At 44.8% G+C, this 18,661-nt stretch overlaps 1 protein-coding gene across 1 annotated transcript in view; it reads left to right on the forward strand.

The window, feature by feature from the left end:
• The first annotated feature begins 465 nt into the window (after positions 1 to 465).
• Positions 466 to 18,661, forward strand: part of DNAH1 (dynein axonemal heavy chain 1) — a 144,833-nt gene continuing 126,637 nt past the window's right edge. Inside the window, exons 1-12 of the mRNA XM_065408329.1 lie at positions 466 to 543; positions 1,414 to 1,486; positions 4,162 to 4,336; positions 4,997 to 5,153; positions 5,753 to 5,885; positions 9,055 to 9,216; positions 9,644 to 9,896; positions 12,421 to 12,578; positions 13,404 to 13,615; positions 16,234 to 16,532; positions 17,040 to 17,190; positions 17,666 to 17,859. Coding sequence (XP_065264401.1) covers positions 481 to 543; positions 1,414 to 1,486; positions 4,162 to 4,336; positions 4,997 to 5,153; positions 5,753 to 5,885; positions 9,055 to 9,216; positions 9,644 to 9,896; positions 12,421 to 12,578; positions 13,404 to 13,615; positions 16,234 to 16,532; positions 17,040 to 17,190; positions 17,666 to 17,859 — 2,030 coding nt within the window. The 5' untranslated portion in view covers positions 466 to 480. The remainder of the gene's footprint in view (positions 544 to 1,413; positions 1,487 to 4,161; positions 4,337 to 4,996; positions 5,154 to 5,752; positions 5,886 to 9,054; positions 9,217 to 9,643; positions 9,897 to 12,420; positions 12,579 to 13,403; positions 13,616 to 16,233; positions 16,533 to 17,039; positions 17,191 to 17,665; positions 17,860 to 18,661) is intronic.

The raw sequence follows: 18,661 nt of genomic DNA on the forward strand, positions 1-18,661 counted from the left end.
TTTTCAAACGTCGGCTGTTGAGTTTTCTCCTCCAAAACCTGTGTGGAATAATGACGGTCCCCCTTTTGCCCAGGCTTAGTGAGCCATCCAATCAGCTGGGTGAGACAGATGGCCACCAGGCCATAAAAGTAAAGTGTGGGATCAGTCATGGCAGGCGGTCAAGTGCATCTCGTTACCCACTCATCTACTTAGCGAACCAGCAATGTAAAAAAACGCTGAGAGGTATTTTACAAGCGGTGGAAACACAGTGTTAACGGTATCAATTGGTTTTCTTTCCATACGGCCCAGGATTGCTTCACAGCACCTTTCCTCTGACTGGTGGAGGGGATGGATAAGACAAAGAAAGAATTGACAAACTCGCTGGGGAGGAGCCCCTATTCTCCTCATTCCAACAGCCAGGCTCAGGCCTTGGACCCCAACCCAGGAGCCAGTTCAAGCCCAATAGAAAGCATCTACAGGGGGACCAACAGGAAATACCCAATGATTAAACAAAAGGGATTTTACTCTGATGTGCTCTATCCAGGAGCCACAGCTTTCTTGGGGGTAAGTGCAAAGAGCCTCCTCTTTCTTCATCTTTTCTATTGGAGATCCACAGATCATCCTAGATCTAAGGATCCATGTGAAAAGCAGATAATCTGCAAGGCTTTCTCATGCAGAAAATAGGACGGCAGCTTAGAATGACACCTACCAATCACAGAACTCCTTGGCTTTCTTGTCCTCTTTTCTCTTGCCCATAATTTCCCCCCCCTCTGCTCCTCCCTTGGTCCATCTCTTCACCCAAGCTGCTCAGAGCAAGGCAGGGATCAGGCAACAATGCCAGGGTCCTGCATCCTGTCTCCCATTCTGCAGCTGTTCCCCTAGGTCAGAGCCCTCATAGGATTTGACTTTTCTGGGGTAAAGCAGCAATGCTTTGTCTATCACAAATCATGATTTCCTTGAATTACTGGGGGGTCTGGCCCTCAATGCAGTCACAGTGTTACGGTTATTATCATGTTATTGTGGGCAGGGCACAGAACTCCATGCGCTAGTAAATGTATGAGGTTGGATCTTCAGTTGGTGTAAATAAGCATAGCCCAACTGGCTTCCTTGTTCTTTAGCCCTCTCTCTAGAGATCTCTGGTTGGTTTCAGGCTGCATTCTCTTAGCAATCCCCTGCCTCTGTGTTTGTGGTGCTATGTGCCCTATCCCTTTCTGGAGATACTCCCTTTGCTTCTTACAGTATCCATGGCACTCTGTTTCAGCATGTCCTCTCTAACTCTGGTACTTCAAGCCCTTACTGAAGGTTCTTTCTTCCTCTCCCTGTATGACACTCTCTATGGATCCCCTTACTACCCTCTCTCTCTGTTACTTTCTGTGGCCCCTCTCTCTTATCTCTGACTCACCCTGGTGATATTCTTATGTGCTGGATTTGCAGGATGTGTGCGCTGGTCCCAGTGTGTACAAGGATTTACTGAGACAGGCTGATCTTGAGCAGCACACACCAAAAGGTAAATGCACTGAAAAGAATAATGCCGCTGCCTGTAGGCATGCTGGGAAATGGGGCCTTAAAGGGTTAATGTTGGTAGCAGTAGGCATGCTGGGAAATTAGTGCTTCAGCTGATTACTTTAGGCTAGAAGAACACTGGAAATACTCCTGTGATTCTGTTCTCAAAGCCAGGGATGATCCCAAGGTGATGGAATCACTTGGGAATGGTGGAGTGAAGTGAACCCCCAGGTCAGTAGAATGATCTCCTTCATGAGCAAAAAGCGATTTACCAACTGTCAGGGTATATCTGGCCCCTGTGATGCCCACAGAGCATTTGGGTCCATATCTAATCTTAGGAGGCAGCTCTTGTAGCTAGACCTATGGGGTACCCTGAGAAGAATAACAAGATTAATGTCACTCTGGGCACTCTGTCCTTCACAGGTCCATTATGCTTGAATATGGAGCACAACCTCCACTCCATAGGCACAGAGGTTACCAACAGCAGTGGAATGTGTCCATTACTGCTGAGGGAGGTGCCGGAGTTGGCCAGGCAGGAAATGTACACCCTCCCCTCATCTTCCCTCCCCACCCCATTTTGCATGTTCTGGAGTCCAGCTCCACACTCACTCTGCAGTGGAGCTTTGTGTATTGGAAAAAGGGATCTGCCACTCCTTTCCCACATGCAAATGGTGCACATGTCCTGGAGGCTGGAGTATGGCCATAGAGACTGGCTATGAGAGGAAAGGATCTTTCCCTTCCCCAGAGCCTGGCAGACCCACAGGACGCAGTCTGGTTATTTGGATTGTAGGCTGGGGAGAGATGGAAGCCATATACCACCTTACTGTGCTTTAGATGTGCTATTTATTGTCCTGAGTAAGAGGAAATGACTTCATCCACAAGTGAATCTTGATAAGACCGACTCATCCCTAACAAGTGGAGACGGATCTTTATTTATGATACTCTACTTATTTAATGGGGAAAAAATCAGGCTGTAAGTATAAATGCTGATGACACATTACGTATTGACATAAATAACTGATAATGCACAAAGTGCTGCAATGAATAGCTTCATAGATTTCAATGAAGTGGAATGCCACCATGGGAATAATAGCATTTACTGACAGTAGATATAAACCAGGGCAGTTCTGTGAAGAAACCAAATCAACATTTGTGCAGGGTTAAAGATATTCTGTTCAAACCTCTGTGCTTTCATTGACTCTTCAGTAAAAGCAAATCTTCAAAAAAAATCATAAACCTGTACATTGATATGGACAATTCATGATTCTGTACAATATTTGATTAATTATATGAATAAAAAGGAGATTAAATATATAGAGCAGCCTGTTTAGGATTGATCTCCATTAGTCTAAATGTTATTTTTATAAAAAGCGAATGTTAGATTGGTATTTTTGTATTACAAGGATTCTGATCCTGAAATATTATTGACATCAGCATTTTGCTTTCAGTGAAAGCTGCAGGTGGTCAGTGCCTCACAGAATTGGTTTCAAAGGCCCCGATCCTGCAAACTGCTCTGCATAATTGCTTTAATGTCTGTAGGGCTCTATATGGGCACCAAGATCCAAGTACACAGAGCAAGTTGCAGGATTGGGTCCAAAGTCATTAACAACCTTAATCACATCCAGGTGTCCAATTTAAGGCCCCAAATCCAAAGTTTTTCCTTGACCAGTATGAAAGTTTCTCAAGCAAGAGATGAAAAGATCCCACACTCCCTCAAAGTCCTTTATCTTATTTTTAGCTCTGTGTTAGGCTCTCTCCAAGGAGATGATGCTCTTTACATCTTGCAGCCAATTACTTATTTCAGGTAAAACATCAAATTCCCAGCTTCTTGCAATTCTTTTATTTGCAGCTAATGATGGTATACTTAGTCATCTAAACATTTATGTTTTATTTATAGGTTATCTAAGATGATGATTTTCTTTGGGTCAAAGCCTTGGAGATCTTTACTTGTGGTTAGAGCACACTTCCCACTGAAGACAATAGGCCAAAGTCCTGAGATTGTTAGTCAGTTTGTATTCAGGCCTTAATCAGACAAATTCCGGTTGAAGCGAATGGAAATTTTGCCTGAGTGAGAACTGAATGACTGACTCCTTTTGAGGTTTGCCTGAATAAAACATGAGTAAGCCCTTCAGAATTTACTGGTTATCTGACTTGCTCTCAGTCTAGATTTATATGCCTCTCATCACCATAGTATCTGAGCACCTCAGTTATTAATGAATCTTACCCTCACGATAACCCTGTAGGAAAGTATCTTCTCCATTCTACGAATGGGGAGCTGAAGTACTGGGTAGATTAAGGGTTTTGCCCAGGTCTCCTGAGTCCCAGTCTAAAGCCCTATCCGCAGTCCACATACTTTATAGTAATTCTTAATGCCCATTATTGCTGTCACTGAGCCCATAGTGTTGGTTTGGTATTATATAAACACAATAACATGTATAAGCACACAAACAAAGAAAGCTAGGGAGAAAACAAGGTTGGCTTCCACTCATCAGGACAACCTGACTCAGGGTCTGCTTGACTCCTCCACTCACTCGTGTAGTTCGGTTGCTCTGCCTCTTGCAGATTGTCCACATGTGCACCCTAAGGGGTGGCATAGTTTTTCTGTCTGAATGTGCATGTGAACATAGATACATTGTTTTATGAACTTAGGACTTTGCTTGTTTTTTTGTTTGATGTCAGTCACAACATTTGAGACTCCCGAGAACATTGAATCTTACCTGGACAAACAAGTGATTGGACCAACCACTGAGATCCTGGCCAAGTCAGACTTCCCACTGCAAGCGTTTAAGCCAAAGGTGCAGCTTCCCTTTCAGGGGTTGCCAGGACAGTGCCCTCGGAAGATTGAGATAGAGAGGTAACCTCAAGAAGGGGGACAATGTGATAGCTGTTGTATACATCGAATAGCCACACAAGTACCAGATATTGAATTTCGCTCTGAAGATGCGGAAGTGCTATGTAGATAATGTTTCAAGAGGGACAGTGTTTTATTGTAGGGTTTAGCCTTACCCCTTGCCACCTGCACAACGCTGTTGACTTAGGCTGCGTAGAGAGAGGATCACATGTTGACAGAATGACTTAAGCTTATTGTGCTTTGTAGATGTTGGAGATGGGAAAGACCTCTGAGATCACCCAGCCCACCTCTGACAATGCAGGAATGATCCCCTAGAATAAATGTCTTAGGAAGGAATTTTCAAAGTGCTCAGCCTTGGCCTAACCCGGCTCCCACTGGGGTCAATGGTAAAACTCCCACTGAAGTCGTGGGTGCAGAGTTAGGCCAACCCTGAGCGCTTTAGAAAATCCCACCCACAGTATGTTGTTCAGTAAGTATTAAAAGTTCCATTGGTCTGTTCTGCCTTCTGGGTAGTGTCCAATTGTTACTGCATTGGTGCCATATTGAACCTGTAGTTATTAGCACAGATGTTCTTCCCTGTAGCAGACTGAAAGACAATTGAATAATGACAATTCATATAACTTCATTAAGCATAACCATTCAATCTCATTGACGCCTAACTAGGAGAAGACGGCTATATCTCAAACTAGATATTGCTCAGCTCTTAGCCAAAAAGGGGATAGATTCCAATCAGCTGATGCCCAGGCACCAAGACCCTGACAATATGCCAGCCATTGAGCAAAAGAGAGATCCTCTCTTTCCCATCTACCTCCCACTGCAGGTAAGCGAGCAGCTTCAGAACTGTCATGTGCATTACTACTGACGCTCTCGGGACTCACTGAAAAGAGCAGGGCACATGATTTAGTAAGAAACAGAGATGAGCAGGTGACTATTTTAGAATAGAAGCCATGGGGGCTGGGATCCATCGGAGTCAATCTTGCACGGTGCTGAGCACCCCCTGTAAGTTAATGAGTGCCCACAACTTTCATTACAGTCAATGGGACTTGAAGGTGCTCAGCATCTCGCAGGACTGTTCCAAAGACAGTGGTTTAGGCTTCTTTAATACCATTATTACACAAATTCAGATTTCCTTCTGAATGCAACTGTCGGCAGCATTGGTTGCTGGGACTTCTCCAGTTGAGAGTCTCCTCCCCATCTCTACTATCTAGAAGAGAGGGACTAGTCTAGATGCCACCTTTGGAAATAAGTCTTTCATAAGGCAACACATTATGCAGTTTCTGCACCTTTGCTGTTTCCCCCGTTATATAAAATTCAGGGAGTGCGTGTTTCTTTTCCTCTCATAAATTTCTATGCCATGTTGTTATCTTCTTCCCCAAGCAGGGATTCATTTCCATTGCTTACAATGTCTTGCCTATGTAGATATTTGACGATGAAGAGTATGACTGCCGGACTCCAGAAGAGTGGCTCTTGCTGGGGTTGGAGCCAGGATCTCAAGACAGAAAACCAGTTCCTGGAAAAGCACTTTTACCTACAGATGATCAACTGGGACACGGTAAAGCATGGCTGAGCTATAGTTTGGGTGCTCTACACAGTGACATTGGGCTAATGACACTTACAGGATCGTTGCAATAGAATGGTTAGCATTTGGAATGGAACTTTCCAACTTAGATGAATATAATGCTGATGAATGGAACACAGAGATGATTAAATGAGAGTGAGTACTCGGGTAACAGGCTCTAGTGGTTAGAGGAGGGGACTAGGAGTCAGGAGAACTGAGTTCTGCTCTCAGATCTGCCACGCATTCATTGGATCTTGTTTTTAGAAATAGCTTCTGATTTTGCAACCACATTTCTGTGCCTGGAAATAATTGCAGGCTAATTTTATAGTACTTAAATGTTTATTCCCTGATCAGACCTGCAAATCAATAAGTTAGAAGTCTAAATACTATGAAACATGTCCGTGTTTACCTGTGGGTGCAAAACTGGAGGCCAAGTTGAGGGTCTTCTGAAAATCGGAGCCACTGTGTGTGTTATCCAGTCCTGTTGTTCCAGAACTTAAACGACGGGAAGAACACATGGAGCAAATGTCAGGAAGCAATTGCATGCATGACTATTCTGCATTGTTGTGCTGGGCACTTTATTTTATGTATTTATTTATTTTTTAAAGAAATCTTCAGCTCAGAGCAACTGAGGTTGACCTTACGGGACATATGACAGTGAAGAGGAGCAACTTCAGCCCAGTTATTTTGATTGGGAAATACCTGAGAATCAACTAAACCCTTTTTAGAACATAAGAGCCTAAGAACAGTCATACTGGGTCAGACCAATGGTCCATCTAGCCAAGGATCTTGTGTTCCATTGGCCAGTGACAAATGCTTGAGAAGGAATGAACAGAACAGGGTAATTTATAGAGTAAAACATCTCCCGTCATCCAGTCCCAGCTCCTAGCACTCAGAGATTTAGGACACCCAGAGCAATGGGCTGTATCCCTGACTATATTGGCTAATAGCCTTGATGGACCTATCCGCCATGAACTTATCTAATTCTTTTTTGAACCCACTTATACTTTTGGCCGTCACAACATTCCCTGACAATGAGCTCCGCAGGTTAACTGTGCGTTGTATGAAAAAGTACTTCCTTGGGTGACCCATGGTTATGTGTTTATCTTGTAAAAAGCAACAGAGGGTCCTGTGGCATCTTTAAGACTAACAGAAGTATTGGGAGTATGCTCCCAATACTTCTGTTAGTCTTAAAGGTGCCACAGGACCCTCTGTTGCTTTTTACAGATTCAGACTAACACGGCTACCACTCTGATACCTGTTTATCTTGTGTTATGTGAATGGATGGTTCACATGGTTATCTTGTATTATGTGAACGGATAAATAACACTTCTTTTTCACTTTCTCCTCACCATTCATGATTTGATAGGCCTCTATCATATCCCCCCTTAGTCATCTCTTTTCTAAGTTGAACAATCCCAGTCTTTTTAATCTCTCCTCACATGGAAGCTGTTCCATACCCCTAATCATTTTTGTTTCCATTCACTATGCTGCTTCCAATTCCAATATATCCTTTTTGAGATGGGGCAACCAGAACTGCACACAGTATTCAAGATGTGTGTGTACCGTGGCTTTATATAGTGGCATTGTGATATTTTCTGTCTTGTTATCTATCCCTTTCCTAATAGTTCCTAACATTCCATTAGTTTTTTTAATTGCCGCTGCACATTGCGCAGGTGTTTTTCAGAGAACTATCCAATCCACAATGACTCCAAGCTCTCTTTCTGCTGGTTACATCTCATTTAGACCTCATCATTTTGCATGAATAGTTGAGATTATGTTTTCCAATGTGCATTACTTTGTATTTATCAATGCTGAATTTCATTCACCATTTTGTTGCCCAGTCACCCAGTTTTATGAGATCCCTTTGTAAGTCCTCTCTGTCAACTTTGGACTTAGCTGTTGAGTGATTTTGTATCATCTGCAAACTTTGCAACCTCAGTTAACCCCTCTTCCAGATCATTTATGAATACATTGATGAGCACTGGTCCCAGTACATATCATTGTGGGCCCTGGTATTTATCTCTCTCCATTGTGAAAACTGACCGTTTATTCCTACCCTTTGTTTCCTGTCTTTTAGCCAGTAACTGATCCATGACAGAACCTTCCCTCTTATCCCATGACAGCTTACTTTGCTTAAGAGCCTTTGGTGAGGGACCTTGTCAAATGCTTTCTGAAAGTCCAAATACACAGTATCCACTGATCATACTGAACACCCTTTTCCACATGTATGTTGACTCCCTCAAAGAATTCTAATAGATTGGGGAGGCACGATTTCCCTTTACAAAAACCATGTTGACTCTTCCCCAACACATCGTGTTCATCTGTGCTTCTGATAATTTTGTTCTTTACTATAGTTTCAACCAATTTGCCTGGTACTGAAGTTAGTCTTACAGGCCTGTAATTGCCAGGATCCCCTCTGGAGCTTTTTTTTTTTTTTTTTTTAAATCAGCATTATATTAGCTATCCTCCAATCGGAGGCTGGTGCGGTAGGTGATGTATCACAGCTAGTAGTTCTGCAATTTCAACTTTTAAGTTCCTTCAGAATTCTTGGATGAATCCCATCTGGTCCTGGTGACTTATTACTGTTTAATTTATCAATTTGTGCCAAAACCTCCTCTATTGACACCTTAGTCTGGGACAGTTCCTCAGATTTGTCACCTAAAAAGAATGGCTCGGGTGTGGGAATTTCCCTCACATCTTCTGCATTGAATACAGATACAAAGAAGTTATTTGGCTTCTCCTCAGTGGTCTTGTCTTCCTTGAGTGATCCTTTAGCACTGGTTGCTTGGCAGGCTTCCTGCTTTTGATGTATTTAAAAAAAATTGCTGTTAGTTTTTGTGCCTTTTGCTAGTTGCTCTTCAAATTCTTTTTTGGCTTGCCTAATTATATATTTATCCTTGACGTGCCAGAGTTTATGTTCCTTTCGATTTTCCTCAGTAGGATTTGACTTCCAATGTTTAAAAGATGTCTTTTTGTCTCTAACTGCCTCATTTACTCTGTTTAGCCATGATGATTTTGTTGTTGTTGTCTTACTGTTGTTGTTTTTTTATTTGTGGTTTACATATCGTTTTAGCCTCTATAATGGTGTTTTAAAAAATGTTTCCATGTGGCTTGCAGGCATTTTACTTTTGTGAATTGTAATGATTATATCTTTCATCAGAGGATCCCAAAAGCCACGAGTTGATCTATAAGTGGGTCAGCGTTGGCGTCCTGGATTACGACAAGGAGACAAAACTGTACTTGGTACATAAGACAAACAAGAGGGGAATGGTACGGGATGAAGAAGGGAGGCCTATTCTAAATGGAGGAGTAACTCCAGAAGGTGTGTTCTGACTAGGGTTCATTAGGAGATGGGATACGTTCATTTACCCCTGTTTGCTTCCTTTTCCACCACCAGGGCCCTGCATTGTGATAATACTTTTCCCTCTCCTTCCCCACCATTGGAGGGCTGGACATGATTCTTTCTGGAACCAATGCCATTCGGGGGTAATGTGGGTAATTTGGGGATATTCGAAGTACTCACCATTTGCAGGGGTTAAGGATGCTGCCATTTCAGCACTGCAATCCCCTGCCAACTGAGACCTGAACTCTGATCCCTCATTTGGCAGCCTCTTGTACTGCCACCACCCCATCAGCCTGACCTTGATTGTATATTCAATCTATTGGCTACAATAAATAGGGAATCTGATTTCTGCATTCACTGTGGACCCCAGTGTGTGTTATTTATGTCTTCCCTTCTTTCCTCCCAGGGAGAGCCCCTCTTATGCCATGTCAGTACTGGGTGCCACGAGTCCGTCTGCTGTTTCTTGCGGAAGACCCCCATGTATTTGCCCAGCGAGTGGTTTCTGCCAATACCCTGCGTAAGGAAACACAGGCACTGTTGCGGTACAATCTGTATGTGGACTGCATGCCCGTGGATGGGCTGAGGAGCATTGATGAGAAGAGCCTAGGTAGAATGAAGCAGCTGGCAATGAGCACTTCACACCTGAGAAAAGAGATACGGTGAGTATCCCATTGATTCTTCCCTGGGGGCTAGAAGAGGCTCATTGAAAGACTCAGATCATGGCTGTGCTTTCAGTGTACTGTACTGGATGTCTGCATAGTGTGACTGACTTCCCTGGGGTGCAACCTGGAACTGGGGTACCGCTGGGGTACCTTTGTCTTACCAACCTGGGCTCCCTCTCACACTGTGCTGCTCTCACACAAGCTGCAGATCCCTCCAGATCTGCTCTCACACAAACATTCACAGGCAGGGACACACCCAGCTGTGTTACATGAGTGCTTTTACCAGTCACCCATGAACCAATAATAGAGAGGCTCCAGCCAGTTCCCCACAGTTCCCCAGCCTAGGACCCCAGAGCTGTACTGTCTTGCCCTGGTCAGAAGCCTGACCAGTGTACGTTTATTACCCCATACGCGCCTCCTTCAATGTGGAGAGGACGTTGCACCAGCCCCTGTTCTTGAGCAGATTTCCCTTTGGACTTCAAACAACACACCATTTTAGGTAAAAAAATATAAAACAAATTTATTAACTACAGAAAGATATAATCACTTAAAAATCTAAGAAATAGCATACAGGTCAAAGTTGGTTACCTAAGAAATAAAATAAAATTGCAATCTAAGTTCTATACACTAGATAGGATTTGAATCAAGAAGTGTCTCACCCTGATGGTACAAACAGTCCACCAATCTTCCATACACAGGCTAGAAATCCCTCAGCCTGGGACCACATCCTCAGTTCAGTCCTTGTTCCTAAGGTTCCAGCTGTTGAGTTGTGGGGGGAGTGAGGCCAAGTGATGATGTCACTTCCCCCTTTTATAGTTTCTGCCTTGTGGAGGGAACTTCATTGTCCCAAACAAAGCCCCCAGCACAGTTAGTGGAAAAGTATAGGCACAAGATGGAGTCCTGTGTCACATGAGCTGGTCACATGCCCTTGCATACTTCAATGAGTCATGGCAGGGGCCATTACCTATATTCTGGCTAGAACATTCACAGAAAAGTTCATCAGGTGGGAGTAAGCTTCTTTTATGGCCTATTGTATTTCTTGATGGGCCATCACCTTGAATGGTTTATCCACAATGTGCTGGCAAGACTGGATGTAAACTACCTTGTGGGTGTTAACCAGGAGCAAACACATTTGAAATACTGGCATAAAGTCAATATTTCTAACTTCAGATACAAAAATGATACTTGCATACAAATAGGATAATCATATTCAGCAAACCATAACTTTTCCATTGACACCTCACATGACATATTTTGTACAAGATTTGTTGCAATTATATAACACTGGTGAATATGGGAGCGCCAGGATGTTGCTTTGGGTACAGAGTGTCACAGTAGGATAATGCCGAGAGATGGAAACTTTCATAGGAGCTGCACATTTTCAGTTACAGGCACTGGAAACAGCTTCCAGAGCACAGATTGTCAATGGTCCCTACATTAGGCTATGGACGACCAGCTCTCTGCAGAGTGCTTCCTGGTGGTCAGCAGAGAGCTGTCCAGTTGTCTGGTGCCAGCTGCCTTTGTGGCTGATCGTCAAATTAAAAGAAAATATGCATAGGGATCTTGTGTAATCAAATAGAAAAGGAAAGGAGTAACCTGGTTAGAAATGAGACAGTTTCTCTGCTGAGATACAGCCTAGGCTAGGGAAAAGTTTTAGAGTCCCTGGGCTTGCTGAATCATCATCTACCAGTGGTGGTATTGCCTTCAGTCCCTTGGAATGAACAACTGCATTGACCCCCTTCAGAAACGTGGAGGTGTGAAGAGCTGTGTGGTCTAGCAGCCTTGACTGGAGAGTAAGGTCTCTGTTTATGAACAGAGATGTAGCCAGAGAGAAGTACTCTGCTTGGAGTGAAAGACAATAACATTATAGGATAATGGCAGCTGGAGTTCATGATCAGGAAAATCAGGAATTTTATACTTTCAGTAAATATTCAGAGGGGCATTTGGGAAGACGGCACATATACCTCAAGCATTCCTAGCATTCACACACAGCTTTCTCCAACCCTTAGGTTGTTTTTCTTCCCCCTTTGTAATACTTTTCTTCTCACATCCCTCTGTCCAAACCTTATTTCCCTTCCACTTTGTTCTGTAGCAGCGATTCAGATATGATGATCCTAATCAGCTGCTAGTCAGTTTCACTTTGCTGCAACCAGTGCAAGCAGAACAGACTAGTACGGAGACAGCTTAACAACTGGAGGGCAAGGAGGAGAGAGACAGGAGTGCTAGTTCTGGTTTCAAATCTGGTCCTCTCTCACACTCACATACCACCCAGCTGGGTGGGACACCTTTGCAACGTCACTATTTTGTCCTGTGGCCCCACACTCTGCCAATGAACCTCAAACCTGCAGTATCATCTGCTGTTCTGTTCCTGGGCCTCCATAGCTCTGCTAATGTAATTCAGATATTTTTAGTGAGCAACCTAAGTGTAAGTGAACCCAGGAGAAATAAATTGGGGATAAGGCTTTGAGGATTGGTGCAGATCTGAGTGGTCACTGTTTATTCATTTTATAATCGTCATCAGTGTGTTGAACTGTCTGCAATGCCTGGAAAAGGAGGTGAGCCTAGACTATGAACGCACCATGAACAAGATTATCTTTGATGGAGTCATCACATCCAAGCCCCAGACGTTTTCATATGTCACCCTGCCAGAGAAAGAGGAGGAGAAGGTGCCAGAAAGAGGTATGGGATCTGGCGAAGAAAGTTGTGCTCCAGTTGGGTTGCAAGGATCCTTCTGTGAAATGATTTCTTCATTATTGTGGGAGACCTTCAGACACACAGGTTTATAATGCAAGAGGATGTACAAGGTGGTATGTTTGCCAGTTATTCTGGGGGACCAGCAGACAGCCAAATTAGATGCATGCATGGAGAACTCCTTTACATTAGTGGGTTAGGTTATGAATGATCCTTGGAAACTGTATATATGTATGTGGGAACAGAATTTGTCCTTGGCACTTTGAGTGAGATTGCACAAGCTGAGGCATTCCATGGACAGTCCAGCTTTATTAACAGTGGCTGGAATGCTGGGGGCAAACAGTGGAGGTTTCAAGGCCACGTTTGGGAGCGAGGAGGCCTCTCATTTTCATTCATGTTCAGAATCTTGATTTCTTCTTTGTGGCAGCCTCTGCGCAGTCCCATTGTGGGACATGGCCCCCACCCCTGGGCCATTCCTGCCATAACAAAAAGAACCTCATGATGGAGGACCTATGAGTCAGAACATCAGAACTGTCCTGGGGTCAGGGCTCCATTTCTGTGCACGGACAGGGCAGATGTTTGTTAGTTATGAAGTCCCCTAAAGTGGGGAAGTGAAACCTTTGGTGCCAACACCAGCCCTTTCATCCAGCTTCAAATAGGCAGAACACTTGGTGTCTGCTGGGACTACTTATGTATGTAAGGACTACTCACATGAGTAAAGTGTTATGGGATCAAGCCATATGTTGGTTCCAACTTAAAAAGGGATTGCAAATGCTCTTCCTCTTAAAATGACACACTTTCTTTTGCTGGCAGGGCTGGTCAAGATCCCAGACTATCCATTTGATGAGCAACGGGCATCTTTTATTTTTGTTTCGCTCCTGACCAGGCCAGAAGTCATCCTTGCCTTATCGCAGGTGCGGGATGAGTGCAACAAAGCTGCAGCCATGTCTCTGTTTCATTCAACCTTGTCTAAGTATGGCCGGCTAGAGGAGTTTGAACAGATCCAGACGCAGACCTTCACCCAGGTAAGGAAGGGCAGGGAGGGAACATTCGCTTAAGGGGAGGGGAGATACAGAACAATCAACAGGGCTCTTAGCATATACCAACCAGACCAAGCCAGACAGATCTTAGCAATTGTATAATTGATTTATTGCAACTGGACAAAGCTTTTCTAAAAAACATGGGGCAAAATCTGCATTGTAGATTTCCAAATTGTTGTTCCTTCTCCCCTTATTGTTATAAGAAACCAGAGCTTTTATTCCACTAAAAATACTGATTTTTCTTAAGATCCCCTCACTTCTTTAACCACAGGGATAATGAAAAAACAGAATTTTTCTGAGTTCTTATTAGTTTTGTTAGATTTTTTTCACACAATTTAGTGAAAAAGCTTTAGTTACTAACAACCATAGAGTAAAACAATAAAACCTTATAAATCTCTTATATCTTTCGTCAGAGGACTTTCATACACTGTACGAGGCTGCTTTATCCTCATGGGAAACTGAGGCAGGGAGAAGTTGAGAGACTTGCCCAAGGTCACCCAATCTGGGATATGAACCAGCCCGGAAAAGAGTGTTTCATTTTAATAGGCAGAGTGTTTACAGTGACTCCTCACTTAACGTCCTACCGCTTAACATTGTTTCAAAGTTATGTCGCTGCTCAATTAGGGAACATGCTCGTTTAAAGTTGTGCAGTGCTCCCTTATAACGTCGTTTGGAGGCCTGCTCTGTCCACTGCTTGTAAGATTCTGTGGAAGAGCAGCAACTTTACAAGGGAGCATTGAACAAGTTCCTCTTCTCCACCTCCTCCTCCTCCCTCCCAGTGCTTCCCCCACCGCCAAACAGCTGGGAGGGGAGGGGGAGGAGCGGGGAAAGGCCGTGTCTCCACTCCTCCCCCTCCCTCCCAGAAAGTCCTAAGCGCATAGCGCTGGGAGGGAGGGGGAGGAGCGGGGAAGCGCCGCGTCTTCGCTCCTTCCCTCCCCCCCAAAAAAAGTCCTAAGCGCCTCCAAACAGCTGTTTGGTGGCACTTAGGACTTTCGGGGGTGGGAGGGAAGGAGCGGGGATGCGGCGTGCTCCGGAGAGGAGGTGGAGTGGGGGTGGAAAGACGTGGACCTGGAGTGGAGCGGGGACAGGAAGAGGCGGGCCTGGAGCATTCCTGGCAAAGTCGGCGCCTGTTCTTCTCTGGGGAAGCTGCCTCTGCTGCTGCGAAGGTGCTTCCTAATGTCCTTGCCTGCAGCTGGCTGTGCCTGTGTGGGGTAAGCCAGGAGCACTTCCCAACCATAGTACAGTACAGTACTGTACAGAATATAATGCCTTTTGTCTGCCCCCAAAAAATTTCCTTGGAACCTAACCCCCCGCATTTACATTAAATCTTATGGGAAAATTGGATGTTTAACATCGTTTCACTTAAAGTTGCATTTTTCAGGAACATAGCTACAACGTTAAGTGAGGGGTTACTGTATAAGGACCCCAACCCTCCTGACCCTCAGTCCTGTACTCTATCAATGAGAAAATGCTGTCTCCCTTTGCACTGTTGAAATTTGATTTCTACACGCAAATAGCAGAAGTCCATATAACAAGTTTGACTCTTAGTAGCATTTTAATGAATCAAAGCATTGCAGGAGTCTGCTGCCCTTCAGTTAGCACCTTCCTATCACTTTAATCAGTTCCAAAAGAAGACAAATGTGCATCCCTCATTTCTCAGTCATATTTTACAGAGAGTTTTATGGGGGACCCCTATGAAATACAGCTTCTGATACTGTTCTGTAGAAAACTATGGGGAATAGTAAATTGGAAACTAGGAGCAGGGCCGGCTCCAGGCACCAGCTTAACAAGCAGGTGCTTGGGGCGGCCACTCCGGAGGGGGGTGGCACGTCCAGCTATTCGGCGGCAATTCGGCGGAGGGTCCCTCACTCCGGCTTGGAGTGAAGGACCTCCTGCCGAATTGCCGCCGCAGATCGCGATCGCGGCTTTTTTTGGGGGGGAGGCCTGCTTGGGGCGGCAAAAACCCTGGAGCTGGCCCTGACTAGGAGAGCGGTAAATAATGAAGAGGACTGATCCAGAGCAATCTGGATTACTTGGTAAACTGGGCACAAGCAAACAATGTATTTTAAGATGGCCAAATATAAAGTCATACATATCAGAAAACAGAATGTAAGCCATACTTACAAGCTGCAGGGACTCTGTCCTTGGTAAGTTGTAGTGGATTCTCCATCTCTGGATGTTTCTCTAAAAGACATACCCTAGATCAAAGAGGAAGTATTTCAGGGAAGTTCTGTGACCTGTGTTATGGAAGATGTCAGACTAAAAGATGATCATAATGGTCCCCTCTGGTCTAATTTGTAACAACAGGGATAGAAAGCAGAAGCTTAGGTGAAATGGAGAAGCACAGCTCTAATGTTTTCTCAACAGCAGGCCTTTTCATGACCCTTTGTTAAGGAACTAGATATATAATATGTTGGGTATGTATCCATAAATATGAGGGTTATTGGTCAACCAAAATGGATCGGAGATGACAGGACTTGTTTCATAGCACATTGGTATTGGACTGGGCACTAGTGGTCCCTGCCAGTGGTCAATAGTTGCCCTATTGTTTTCCCATCAGTCCTCTGAGGATAAATTCTTCACTGCATGTTTCTTTGTTCTAGGTTCAGATGTTTCTCAAGGACACCTGGATCAATACTCTCAAGATAGCAGTAAAGAGCAGTCTGAGGGAGATTGGTAAAGGGTGGTACAATCTGTATCAGTCCAACTGGGGTGTATACCAGATGTCCAAGCTACATAAGCTGATGGAGCTCATCAAGTTCAACTTGCAAGACTCTGTGCGCTTCCTGGTCCAGGACTCCCTGGTCAGCTTCACTCAGCTTTTGCTGGATGCTTGCGGCAATGTCCTGAATTGCTCGGAGGATATGGAATGGGGAGGGGACCTCATCAACAGCCCATACAAGTAAGGAGGGGAGAGATGGGAGATTAGGCTTGGGGGAGAACAGGGGAGCAGGGAAGAATATCCATCTCTTTGTATTCGTAATTACCATAGATTTTTACAGTGACACTTTGCATTTGAGTTGGGGTTTCATGGTGGTGCTTATGATGAAGAGCAACTCATTCTATCCCTCTCTCTTGACATGTCTCCAGCACAAACCCTGGAGCCAGGGGAGGAAGGCATAGAGCTGGGCGAATCCCCAGCTGTCCTGTTAGTGCAGGCCTTATTGGAGGCCAGGATCTGGTTCAGTATTTTCAATGCACTTTACTAATGTTAGCTAATGAATTCTCTCAACACCCCAGGGAGGAAGGTGACCACTACTAGTTCCATTTTAGAGCCTAGGGAAGTGAATAAGGCCATATGGCTGGTCAGTTACACTGTTGGGATTTAAACACACAGCACAATAGCAGTGTTGCGGGTGCCATTCTTTCTGCAAACAGCCACGTAACACCCCATCTCCTCCCTTTGCAGGCCACGAAAGAATCCTCTCTTCGTGGTGGATCTTATTCTGGATAACAGTGGGGTTCACTTCAGCACACCTCTGGAGAACTTCGAGACCTCCCTCATTTCTCTGTTCGACAAGGGAATCCTGGCGACCCACACCATACCACAACTGGAGACGGTGCGTTACTCTGAGGAAATATTAATATGACAGAGACTAAGTGGCAATATAACATAGACTAGAGACCCAGAATGTATGGCAGCTGATGAGGGTGGAATCATGAATGGCAATAGCATGTAGACTAGTGGCCTCAGACCTGTTAGGGAAAGTCCCTTTGGAGTATATCCTCATCTCGCTGTTGAGAGGGATATTTGTCTTCCAAGATCCTCCCATCTTTCCTCTATATTTATCTTTTTATTGGGGCTGGGGTTGGATGAATGAAGTAATTCCTGATGCAATGGAGAAGGATGGACTACATAACCTTCTAGAGGTACCTTCCCTCCTGATGATGATTGTATGACCCATCTTACAGAGCAATACATTGTGGAGAATGTGAGTTCTTCACGCTGTAAAACCTGTTCCCCTGCTGGAGACCGAGAAGCGGCAGGGTGATCCCTGCTTGTTTTGAGTGACCTCTCCTTTTGCACTCTTCCAGTATGTGCTGGAGAACATGTTTATTAGAGGCACACCACTGCTGGAGTCGGTGGGCCTGCACGAGCCCCCTGTGGAAGAACTGCGCAACACTATCCGATCTGCCATCTGCAAGGCAGTGATCCCCCTCCAAGCCTACGCCAAGCAGTATGAGAACCAGTTAGAGCTGAATAATAATGACATCAATTCCTTTCTAAAGTAAGTAACATCAAGAGGAGACACCACAGACCTGACTTACATGTCCTTAGAAACTTATTACTACAGTACATCCCCATCTCATGTATCCTTGCTTAAGTGTGTGTGTATGTATTCGCTGTTCTGTGCTCGCAAAAGTGTGTGGCATGCACTTCAGTGAACAGGTACAAGGAGTGAGCAGAAGGAGACTTCACTGATTGGAAGGCATGAGATGCACTGTCCTAGGGATGTGGGTCCCCGACCACCACTCCCCAGAGAAGGAGGCAGATGGTGGTGGTCGGGGACTCCCTCCTAAGAGGGACTGAGTCATCTATCTGCCGTCCTGACAGGGAAAACCGAGAAGTGTGCTGCTTGCAAGGAGCTAGGATTCACGACGTGACAGAGAAACTGCTGAGACTCATCAAGCCCTCGGATTTCTACCCCTTCCTGCTTCCCCACGTGGGCACCAACGAGACTGCCAAGAATGACCTTGAGTGGATCACTGCAGACTACGTGGCTCTGGGAAGAAGGATAAAGGAGTTTGAGGTGCAAGTGGTGTTCTTGTCCATCCTCCCTGTGGAAGGAAAAGGCCCAGATAGAGACCATCAAATCACGGAAATCAACGAATGGCTACGCATGTGGTGTCAGAGAGAAGGCTTTGGATTCTTTGACCATGGGATGGTGTTCCAAGAAGAAGGATTGCTAGGCAGAGACGGGCTCCACCTAATGAAGAGAGGGAAGAGCATCTTCGCAAGCAGGCTGGCTAACCTAGTGAGGAGGGCTTTAAACTAGGTTCACCGGGGGAAGGAGACCAAAGCCCTGAGGT

Source organism: Emys orbicularis, chromosome 7 (assembly GCF_028017835.1).
Source record: "Emys orbicularis isolate rEmyOrb1 chromosome 7, rEmyOrb1.hap1, whole genome shotgun sequence".
Lineage (NCBI taxonomy): Eukaryota > Metazoa > Chordata > Testudines > Emydidae > Emys > Emys orbicularis.